Raw genomic sequence first — 12251 nt, 5'->3', positions numbered from 1 at the left:
AAAAAAAAATCAGCAGCGGATCTATATTCAAATTAAACGCTGGTTTTCATGATGGCTGGCGACCTTCAGCTTGCTGTCTACCTGAGGTCTGTATTTGAAATTTCTGTAAACCGAATACTCCATCTACTCAATCCCGATTTGTTACAATCGTACGGGCCCATTAGCATTTGGCTCTCAAAAGAGATGAAAAAAAAAAAAATTATATTTTAGCACTGCTGAGAGTAAAATTGAAAGATTTTCACACCGAGTAGCTCGGGTCATTCCTCGTGCGATCCCGTCACGCGTACGCGGTTGGGCTGGGGTGTCCGACACGCGCGAGTCGTTAACTTTGGCCTCTTCTTGCGCATTATGCATCAGTCAATTCCAGCAGTGCCCATCCCCCCCGGGCAACCGCGGGGCATTTGCTCACGTTGTCAGTCCCGGGGGTGGGGCATCCGCAATTTTATCGCGGCCCGGGGGCTGGACATTTGAGTACCCCGGGGCGACCCCCGGGCATTCGACACACGTGTTTTGGAAAGTGCCATGGATGAGTTCATCGGGAAAGACGAGGCGTTTGTCGAACAATGGCTTGTCCGTCAGGGACTAGAGAAACTTGCAGATGTTTTTAAAGGCATGTTTTCTCAATTTCAGATATTTCTTCATTACTTGTAAGCATATAAATATAAGCGACAAGGTGAACTATATTTTGTTCATCACAAAACAATCACTGACGTGAACACGACTATTTCGCATTTCGCATTCAAAACTAGCCTAGCATTTTTTAAATTCATGAAAGTGGAGTTAAAATACTTAAGGTTGGCGAATTCAAATGATGCGATCTTCAAGACAGATCTTGCGAGCTTAAAATGCAATGCATCATCATTTAAAATGTCTCGATTCTTCACACAAAAAGTAGCCTGCGAATACAGGCGCCTATCATCGCTCGCGGCTGGGGGCACGTCCGCCGCAATCCTAGCTATCCTCCAGCAACCTGTTAAAAACAAATATAAAGAAACAAATATAATCAGAATCAACTAACACGTACTGCTGTCCTTGAAGTCTTACCGTTGCGTTAAAATACTGAACAGTGGAACGTTTTATTCACTGATTAATTAAAAAACTGCGGAGGTGTTGGAAGGCGACGTTCCCGGGGACGGGGCATTTGCCCTCTTTCTTCGTCCCCACCCCAGGGCAGTTAGACAGCTTATGTGTCCCCACCCCGGGGAATTTGCCCATTTTTTTTTAAAAAATGCTAATGCCCGGGGGTTAGCCCGGGGGGGGGGGGGAATGGGCACTGCTGGAATTGACTGATGCATTAACCTGGAACTTAGTGCAAAACCCTATTTTGGGTGTCAAGCAGAAGAGGACAAGCAAATTACGACAACTGATCAAGCTTCAAACGCTTGTTTTATTATCATTGTGTTGAACAGTAATTCAAATTTAAATTCTAAAAAAATGCACCTATCAGTTCACAGGGGTAATTCTTCATGGGGCAGTAATTAAACACAATATATTTTATACAACACTAATTTTTCAGTTCTTCAATGCTTGTGGTTACCATAAAAATAAAATGCTACCAATTTAGTGGAAGCAATAAGCTACCTTGAACAAAATTATTTCTTCAATAATTTCTTCCATTCAAGTTAGCAAAAATAACTTTCTTTTATCTCATAGAAATATCTGCATATCAGATATAAAATATATTATTGTAATATTGTGAATTTCCTTGTAAAATTATTATTAATGAATCTTACTTCTTTTACAAATATATTGCAATATATTTAGATTGTTTAAACATGATCTAAATAGTTACCTAAGTAGAGATAAGAGTGATCTAATTTTGGTGAATTGCATTCTATACAAGTATCCCAGAGAGCAAATTATTCACTAGTGACAACAAATATTTTCTATTAGAAAAACCTGTAGGGACATAGTCAGTAAAAGGAAAACCAAATAATTTCAACCTTGGTTAATTTGCTTGTGGTGGACTACAAAGTCAGAGATCAGGTGTTCAAATGAGGGACTAACATTTGGATCAGGGGGAGAGAGGTTGACATGGGATCCAGGCAGGGTATGGTAAGGTTATGAACTGAGGGGGGGGGGGGGAGGGTGGGTGGTGTGCTTGTTCTTCTTTTTAAGGGATGCACTCAAAGAGATAATGAGAAAGGCTGTCTGTCATTTTAAACTGGTATCTTTTAGAGGTCAAATTAAGCTTGAGCCACACTCAGATTGGTCTCCCTTAAGGGTTTAATTCCAATTTCCTGACAACCATCCCCTACCTATTCAAATGGAAGTCTCCCCCCAAAGGGTTGAATCTATCACCCACATTGTGGATTATGTACTAACTAAAAAATTCTCTTATTACAGGTTGTTAGCCCATTTCAATATTATCTGTCCACCTATCAATAACTAAGTTGCAGGGGTTGCATCTCCTCTCAAAGTTTTCAATTCAGCCTGCAAAACAAAATAATAATAATAATAATAATAATAATAATAATAATAATAATAGTGAACACCTCTGCAAATTTAGAGGCTAAGCTGGTGGAAATTTAGAAGACTTGAGTTCAAACCCAAGTCAGACCACAATCCTCTGGGAGAGGAGTAGGAGGGCAGGGGGGGGGGGGCAGGGAGGTAGGATTCTGGGAGGAAGGGACAGAAGGTCTAGAGGTGGTGGGAGAATGGGAAAAGACAGAGATGAAAGCAGGATTTCCAAAATGGCAGAACCTGGAAAAAAGGGAATTTTTTTGCAGCATTGTGCACACACGGTAGGCGTAGGCCACAAAAGAAAAGGCAGGAATTATGGTCAGAAGGAATTTCAGACCCCTTGTCCTCTCACAACAACAACAACATCAACAATCTTTATTCACACTATTCAGGTACAAAAGAAAGGTAAGACAAAAAAGAAACTATAGAAAATGTAATGATAGAGATTATATAACTATATGTTCAATTTGAGTCAGTGTGCAACAGCCAAAGTAGCAAAGTTTACGAGTTGGCGCTGCTTATTTACAAATAAAGAAAGAAAGGAATGAAGGAAACAAATTATAATTAAGACTAAACTAATTCACAACGCAAGAAATAGAGATAACACTTTTATAAGAGACCTGTAAAATTAAAAATTTGGAAATACAAGAAACCAGAATTCTTAATGTTTAAATTTCTGTTAAAAATGCTCAAAGATTACAAAATTGTTGCATTCAGTACCTCAAATTGTGCACACTTGGTTTTAAACTGTTCAATTTCTTCTTTCAACTCAGTGTTTTCCTTTTCCAACACTTGAATCTTTCTTTCTGCTTGCATTTTCACTGACAGAACTATTCCTGTTGAAAATATTCAACTGCATAACTACTAAATCACAACATTAAACTTCCCACATAAAGGTTGCCCCTGCTGAGTATTTTTTCAGGTTAAAATTTGGTTACTTCACATGTTATATAAAATCAGTTATGTAATACAAATCAGGTATTACCATTGACAATTCTCGTGACACGCCACAGTCGAAGGAGAACAATAAGACTTATTCCATCTACAGCTCCCTCCTCTCCACTAAAAGAAGAAATATATGGTCATGAATGAGCCTTAACCTTTTCCTTCCTAATCTAAGTTAGCAATAATTCTCATTTGATTAATTTCTTTGATACATGACTGTATGATGTATAACATTAGTTCTAAGAATGATAGAACATGTCAGCGGCAGATCCAGACCTTGAGCTAAGCGGGGGGAAGGGGGGGGGGGGGTGCTTGCCCTGCCGGCTTTTCTTCCTTCTCACATTTTTTTTTCACCCAAAATAAGGAAGGGGGGCCTGGGCCCCTTCCCTAGATCTGCCACTGCACATACATCAGAGCCCCCCAAGCTGATGATTTGATAATGAATTGCTGCTGAGACCAGATTCTCTTGGTGGTCAACAAGCAAGCCTTTGTGACCCTGAAAATTATGCTGGGAAGACTGTTAATTCAGTCATAGTGATCCAGCCAAACCAGACTGGCTGAAAAAGAAAAGGGGATGGGCTGCTCAAATATAACCCTGCTCAACCAGGTTGGCAAATAGACACAAGGATAATCATTGAACTTTAATAAAAAAAACCTCACTCTCAGTTAATTATAAAAACTGGAAACTAAATGTTGGGGGAATATCACAAGAACTAGACTTAGTCCCTAAATGGACAATGTCAATTAACAATAACATATCAAGTCTACAAACCTGAAGGCTACATCCAGAGAAAATGAAACTATTACTACAATCCCATCAAATACCTACCAAATAACAAAAGAATGAAAACACATTGAATTCTTACCTAAATCTAACTGAGTGTCAAGACAGGAACAACAAAATTGCATTTTCCATTGGGTTGCTGCAGAAAATATGCAAACCTTCCCTACATAGGGTTTTTAGGTTTAAACTGCCCAATCCACATCTCTATAGATTCCAGTTTAAATTTACATTATTTTCCTTTTGAAGATTTAGCCTTTGAGATTGCGGGTATGGATATTTTCTTCAAATGAACCGTGCAGAATTGTCAGATCTTCTAAGGGTTCTACTCACAAAGAACCCAGTTAGAACAATTTACACTTGTCAATCAAATTTAATCACAGCAGAAAACATTTTCCAGAATTGCTGGCACAAGCCTACATGAGGTGGATAGTGCTGAAGATCAGGTTAGAAACAAACCAATTAGTTTTTAGTTGACTAGAGCTTAAAATTTATAACCAATAAACATTACCTCCATCTTGTGTTTAAAAAATGTGAGCCCCATTGCATAGATTTTCAGAAACAACTGTAAAAAAATGTAGTAAGAGAGATTACAGACGTTTCAGGCTAAGAAAAGTCAACTACAGGACTGGCTTAGTTTGAATCAGTAAAATTCAAAATAATTTGATGACAAAGTTACCCAAGTTGGATATTTTCTCCTTTTCCAGTATTAAAGGAGTTGTAAAATAAGGTAAATAACAACAGGAAGTTTCTTTTTTTATTTGGAGTGATTGTGACAAGCTGCCATGACAATCTTCAACTTGATATTCAAGTTAAAAATCCTTTCCATATAAATCAATTAGCAGGTAAGACAGAAAATAAAGTTATATTTACGTTGCTAATTTATACCTCAATCATGAAGATTGACAGGATGGCAATACTGATGTAATGCAGGACATGTGGTGCAAGGTTGTCATGGTGAACTGCAGCAAGAAGGATACAACTACTTGTCAAACTCTACATTCACATCTGAAGGTGAGACCAATTTTGTATCTATGAGTCAATTAAGTCTATGAGTCATCAGCTTAACTGACCATTAAGCAAACAAGAGTACCAGGCATTCAGGTTAATAATGATTTGGAATGCTATGAAGACTAACTCAGTGAAGCACTTTTAGTTTTCGACTAACCAAAATGTTAGACTAACTGAAATATATGTTTAATTTAGGCAAACCAAAGGGTAAATTAACCAATTGACTCATAAATTAGGGAAGCTGTCAGACAAATATAAGGGAAACTTTGAACAGGAAAGCACACACTTTACAGACTGACATACACACAAAATTAAATGAATAAAATCATAAATAAAATTTATACAGCCTATGAAATTTGTCCATTAACATTGGATCCCCATACAAATACTGTTCAGTATTTACTTCAATGCTATCTTGTTACAAATCATATATCCTGAAATAAATGTTTTGATAGCAAAAGTGGGAACTCTGATACTTCTTTATATATTATAATGAAATCATCCTGAAAACCGCTTGACAATGGTATCAATGATGTCTCCTACCTTCAATAGCTCTTAAGTCCAGAAGTAATTCTGCAATAACAATGATCATATCTATAACAACCAATGCTATGATGGCATATTGAGCTTTGTGACTGTGAAGAAGTTCACAGAGTTGTTCTCTGTGTCCGTTATTTGACCTATAAAATAATCAGTAACAACAAAACAATGAGATTTGATGTATCTTTTGATAATAATTATGAAACCCTAACTAATGTATTTGAATAAATTATGTACATATATATTTTTTTCTAAATTTAGTTAAAACCCCTTTTCCCTCTCCAGTTGATGCAATGTAAACATTTTTTAAGTCTGTGAAGGAAACCCTGGAAATGAAGGCTTACATGGAATACAACTGAGAAGCACATTCTATAGTTGGTTCCTACGTCTGATTCTGTGGATGAAGCCTTTTGTGCTAGCTTCTTCTGGATGATCATTTCAGTGATACTGCTTACATGTTACACTGTTACAAGTTCGTTCACTACAATTTTGCAAAATCAAATGATGTTTGACATTTGTCCCTCAGTTTTCAAGTTAAAGTTAGAACCCGCGGTAGTGGATGATTAAATGTTAAAATTTTCAGCTGACAAACTATTATTAGTACATGTACGTCAGCTTCTAGACGACCAAAAACACTGGAATTAGAGATTTCAAAACAGAAAACTGTTTATACCCTTCACTGTTATCTTCTGTCAGATTCACTGTGCTCTCTGTCACCGCAGAGCTGTTGGTGGCTTGTTCCATCTCGTTTAGATCGAGAAATGACAGTGCATCATTATCAACAAGTCTCTGATCATCAGGTTCTTGCATGGATAAAGCTCAGTCGTGCGTGTGATTTGTGTCACACAACAACAGCTTCACCCAGAAGTGCTTGAATCTTTAGAAATATGGAAAACTGATTGGCTAAGAGCTGCCATGAGATGTTGCTCTCGTGAACCAGGTTGATAAAGTAATCCAATACCTTTTACTAACAGTGCTTGAAAAGACTCCAAACCTTTTATTGACACTTTGCAAGGCGTTCCTATCAGCTTTTGCAGGGAGGTCTGGTTACCACTTTGTCACGGCACCTAAAAACAAACATGGCGGACTGAGGAGGTGTTTTCCATTCTTTTTAATTTGAACTAAAAACTGGGCTTGTTAGCGATATAATTTCTCTGGGAGTATCTCTTGCTTTTTATCCAAAAATGGCAACATTTGAAGAGTTTGAGGTATGTAATTTTCTCATTTGAAGGCCTTTTAAGAATACAAAGTTGAATCTTTCGTCCTGTAAGTGCAAAATCATGTTTCAAGGAAATAACACCTCAAACTGCTTTATTGAAAATTGCTTTCCATTTACTTTTTAGAGAAATGCATTTCAGTAAATAAATTAAATGCAACAGCTGATAAAAAATTATAATAATAGTAAGTCACTCTATTTAAGTGACAAAGTTTCTAAATCGATGTAGAAGGTATATTGAGATCGAACCTCCCGACGATATCAGTCAATGAAAATCAATCACTCAATCAATCAATAGTTCAGTAATAATCGATATTTATCAATGGCAATTAATTTGTTGATATTGGAAATCATTAAAAATCAATAACTGGAAGTTGTGTGAGTATCGATTTTCATTGATTCATATTGATTTCAATTAACAAATATTGATTATCATGGATTACTATTGATTATCATTGCACTATTAATTTTCAGTAAATTTTCAGCGAATTTTCCGTAAAATGCATAATATATGAAAGGTGAACCATATTAAGAAGTAAAACCTTATTTGCATTTGCTTTCGATGCACATTTACATCCGTTACAACAATATAGTTTTGTCAAAATGTGTGTTAAACTAAAAGTAAATTACTTTTTCTTTATCTATAAGTATTACTGCCTTGACTTCGACATTTCGTTTCACAAAGATATTCAAAGCATCAAATGATTTTGAAATAAAGTTTATTTGCTGTGACAGAAACATTTATATTCAGTCAAATCTTGTGACTTGAAACTCACCAGGGGAACTGCAAATAAAATAAACAAATTTTAAATGACTGCAAATAAGGGAAACTTTGAGTTAATGACTTCTAACTAGCGATGTTTGACTGTTTTGAGACTGAAACCTAACAACATCTCAAAAGGACATTTTATTACATACTCTTTTCGTCATCTATTTTCAATTTTCTTTATCTTTTGCATGAGCCTGATGCATAAAATACAGATTTTTAGCTGAATTTTGCCAGGAATTTCAGTTCACATTAATTAATGACAAGTTGTAATCTACCACATAGTTTTACATCACTTGACAGGTTTTTCTGGGAGGTTGTAAACACCTTCAATCGAACCTAGTAGTTCTGCGTTGATTATTTATTTGGTAGTGCAAAGCTATAGCTATAAACAGATTTATGTTTATGTATTACCTTACTTGAGCATCTTGGTAAAGTAATTTTGATAAAAATTGAAATGATCTGTTGGTTATATCGATTACTTTTTAAGTTTACGCCTGAATTGTGAAACCCCCATGAAACCCCACTCCTAGCCTCCCACGCAGAACTCCTGGGAGAACTCTGGCTATCAAACAACACTTAACTTTCATTGTAAGTTTTAGTATTATTTAATGAGGTTTCTCCAGAAAACACGACGGGTTTCATCAAAGAAAAATGTTTATGTAGCCTACTCTGTTTTTTCTTGGTTGCTCCGGCTTCTACTTTATCTAGAGTGGCATCCATTATATGTGCAAGTCTCCTGTGTTTCGCCAAACTCAAATTTTTACTTTTGCACAACCATTTATTGATATCAATAAAAATCAATGAAAATCAATGGCAATTAAGACATTTTGAATGTGAGTATCGATTGTTATTGATTGGTCAGACCAATCAATATCAGTCAATTAATTGTTATTGATTATTTTGATTATATTGAGTGGCAATCAATGATTGATTTTCATTGATTGATATTGTCAGGAGAACCTGCAAACCTTTTAGAGTCTTAAAATGTTAGGTGGACATTTTCTCGATACCAAACAATAACGATTGACACAAATCACTCATGCAGTTACACCCTTTGTTCCTTATAATCACAATATAGTAATGTAAGCTTATTTTTAAGTTACTTGGATATACAAATATGGAAATGCAATCCTTTAACATGTCTTGTGCTTGGTGCATCTGATCCAGGGCTGTTATTTTAAGTGCTGTAATCTATAACCCATAACACCAGCTGTGGCTAAGTATCCTCAAATATGGGTTTTTGGTGTTACAATTATTGTTGATATAATTATAATTCACCCACAAAGCAACAAGTTGGTTATGAGCCTGAAGATCAAGTCAACAGGCAATTCAAAATTTAATGACATCCCTATATGTTATCTAAATTCTAAACTTCACTATATAAAAATGTTAAGTCCGCATGTTTGACCTAGTGACCCATCCAGTTGGTGTTTAGTAGCATGAAGTGACTTGGAATATTACTACTCCTTTCTTGATGGAAGACTAGCTCAGGGCTACCTCCAGCAGTTAATATACCACTTCTGATTTATACAACTACTAGGTGGAGAAAATTACTGATGAGCTAAGATTTGTTAAAATCATGTTCTTTCTTCCTTAAGGGAGATTTTGATGCTTATGAATATGTGGAGCGTCTTGCAAGCACAGTGGTTGGTGGAGGGTCAAAGGGTGGAGCAGAGGCATTTGATCCTAAAACCTTGTCCGATGTTTTTGAAAACACTATAAAGGAATTGACAGCTTTGGATGAAAAGATGCAAGGAAGAATAAACAAACTTGAGGAACTCTGTGCTAAAGAACAGGAAGAACACAAGCAGAAAGCCAATGAACTGGAAATAACTTTTAAGGTGCTATACATGTAACTAACATGCAAATGTGGTTTCTGTAATGAGAGATCTGTTCTATTGTACATGTGTATGTTTTTTTCTGCAGTAAGCTGCATATTTTACAGGGGAACAAGTGGCAGTTTTAATTTTTGTGTCTCTTGAATTTGAGTATTGCTTTTAGTCCTGCCAGAAATGGTGCTTAGTAATATAAAGACAGCCATTTTTTAATTTGAATGAAAAAGATTTATAAAAAGTCTCCTAATTATTTGAATTGATAATCACCGGTCTTACTATAACTGTTTAGTTCTAGCCTGCAGTTTGTATACTTCATTGCCTGCTCTTTTCTGATTAGGTAATATGACAGGGAATTGATTGGGCAAAGTTTGTGGGTGAGCTCTGTTTAGGATTAGTTTTGGGTTGTTGTTGCAGTTGTTTCATGTAGATCCTCGTCTTACCATTTTGATCATCAATGTAAAGGTCACTAAAACTAACAAAAACTTAGAGGCTTTGTTTGAACGGATTTACATGTATTTTAGTTTACCACGAAGCTAGCCTTCAGTGCAGGTGTATTTTGGGTGCATGAGGGCACATTTTCATATTATGTTGCCCTCTTGGATTTGCTAACTGTAGAGGGTTGGGGTGAGAGAAAATTTTCCAAGGGAGTAGGAGTGAGGTGGAGTGCCCCATTCCCCACCCCCCTCAGTCTCAATCCTCCACCAGTCAACCAACCAATTACAATCCAAGATGGTGACATCAAAATCCTGGTTTATCAAGTGTTCCATTCCAAAACAACGCCTTCACTGCAGACTACCATGAAGCTTACATAACGTGTAATCAGGGATCAGTAAGATTTATTTTATTTTTAAGTTGAACTTATGAAACAAAATGTTTTTCTAGCAAATTTTGGGGTTTCTCTCTTCATCTGTAGTCTGCCTCTGGCCTTTTTCAAGAACTAGATGACAGGATCAATTATGTTGCCACCAAGGTTGTTCATTTGGGAGACCAGTTAGAGGGAATCAACACTCCACGCTCACGAGCTCTTGAGGCTCAGGAACTCATGAGGTACTTTGATGAGTTTGCCACTGGAAAATTGGTTTCAAGTGTTTTTACAAGCCAATTTCAGGTACGTTCAAGGTTAATTATCCTCATAGACTCTTGAGTAGTGAGAGTCACTGTAAACCAGAGTGCAGTGAAGTCTGAGGCCTGCCCTAGTACCATGGAGGTATTAAGATAACCTGAGATGAGCAGAATCCTGTTCAGAGTAAGGCATTCAGCCAAAATTCCAGAAATTCCATGACACAATCCAATGGAATGAAAAGGTTTGAAAAGTTTGTTTTAAAAATTGTATTCAGACAGGCAAAAATTTTCCCACCAAAAACTGTGTTAAATTTTTGTGCTTTGCTTTGCACTATCCACTCCTCAATTACATTGGAATCAGGATGATACAAGAAATTAATTTATTTTAAAGAGTTTGTTTAGAAACACACAGTTATGGATCAATCAAATTCAAATGTTCATTAAGTAAGTATTTAATATTTAAGTAATTACTACTAATGTTTTTATTTCTTGTCCTGTAATTAGAAATCATTTAATATTTTCTTTGTTAAGACCCTTCAAGGAAAGATAATGGAGCCTGTTTTTTTAAACTTCTTTTATTTGTTTGATTGCAGATTCATGAAGCTGCAAATATCATACAAAAGTTGTCCCTGATTGCTCAAGAACTGCCTTCAGATAGGTATGAACGCTCTGCGTACAAAGTTTACACTGAATTTCTGAACTGTTCTTTTGAACTACATGTTAATTTTGCACAGTGAACAAAATGACAACTGAAAAGTCAGACGTTCTTTTGTTTGAAGGTTTGGGATTGTCAAAGACAAAATAAAAGGTAAGTACAGTTCTGATTTCCCATGTTTGTATATATAGCCCTTCACCTTTAACAAGAAGCCACACCCAGCATCTTAAATGCCACTATCCTAACAGTAACTAAGATTTGGTTTAAACATAAAAAAGTGAGCTGTTAATGCCAGGGTAGTGGGTAAATAAATGTATTTAGTTTTTTCCAAGAAAGCATGGTAATATATCCTACAATCTGATTGATTTTTAGTGTGGTCTGGATTTTCCTATCCTTGTCAGGTCAAAAATTATAAAAGTGGTTTGAGAGAGAGGAAAAAATAAATAAGTTTTTTACTGGCTATGGTTGGTCCATAGAGTGACCTTAGGCTTGAAAATGCCGCCTCCAGCCTGCAGCCTCAGGCAGCATTTTCAAGACCTCTGTCACAGTTTTTCACTATATGGACCTCCCAACCAGGAAATAAGATATATTTATTTTACCTTGCATTGATATATACAGAGTGCCATGATAAAGTGGAAGAGGCTCTGATTGAAGAATTTGAAGATGCCCATCATCAGGGGAGTATTGCTAGGATGAGAAACTGTGCTGAAACTTTACTTCCATTTAAGGTATGTGTTGTCTTGGGCGGCTTATTATAGAACTGGAGGGCATGATCATAGGCTAACATTATTGTACTGTTGCATTATTGTACTGTTGAAGCCATGCAGACATACAGTTTGTTTTATACACCCGTTAGTTTTAGCCTGTCTGTAATTAAAATAGACAAACTGAAAAGTAGAAATAATCACATGGTCATTCTTCCACTACAACTAACCTTGTGTAAAGATGTAAATGAGTGAAATATTTGAACTCAA

At 36.2% G+C, this 12251-nt stretch overlaps 2 protein-coding genes across 3 annotated transcripts in view; one reads left to right on the top strand and one right to left on the bottom strand.

The window, feature by feature from the left end:
- Positions 1–1442: 1442 nt before the first annotated feature.
- LOC145498227 (voltage-gated hydrogen channel 1-like) lies at positions 1443–6728 on the bottom strand. Its single transcript, XM_081478126.1, has 8 exons — positions 6414–6728; positions 5744–5880; positions 5078–5151; positions 4701–4754; positions 4181–4233; positions 3449–3525; positions 3184–3299; positions 1443–2433 (listed from the first exon to the last, which is right to left on the bottom strand). The coding sequence occupies exons 1-8, from the start codon at positions 6548–6550 to the stop codon at positions 2389–2391; spliced, it is 693 nt and encodes a 230-aa protein (XP_081334252.1). The 5' UTR covers positions 6551–6728; the 3' UTR covers positions 1443–2388.
- A 79-nt stretch (positions 6729–6807) lies between these two features.
- Positions 6808–12251, top strand: part of LOC145498131 (exocyst complex component 5-like) — a 29843-nt gene continuing 24399 nt past the window's right edge. For both annotated transcript variants that reach the window (XM_081478023.1, XM_081478016.1), the window contains exons 1-6: positions 6808–6948; positions 9324–9566; positions 10474–10668; positions 11216–11280; positions 11402–11430; positions 11896–12005. In XM_081478023.1, coding sequence (XP_081334149.1) covers positions 6925–6948; positions 9324–9566; positions 10474–10668; positions 11216–11280; positions 11402–11430; positions 11896–12005 — 666 coding nt within the window. In that variant the 5' untranslated portion in view covers positions 6808–6924. The remainder of the gene's footprint in view (positions 6949–9323; positions 9567–10473; positions 10669–11215; positions 11281–11401; positions 11431–11895; positions 12006–12251) is intronic.

Source organism: Orbicella franksi, chromosome 1, assembly GCF_964199315.1.
Source record: "Orbicella franksi chromosome 1, jaOrbFran1.1, whole genome shotgun sequence".
NCBI lineage: Eukaryota > Metazoa > Cnidaria > Anthozoa > Scleractinia > Merulinidae > Orbicella > Orbicella franksi.
The sequence above is the reverse complement of the archived record's forward strand: the minus strand, read 5'-3'. Positions and strand labels throughout refer to the sequence as shown.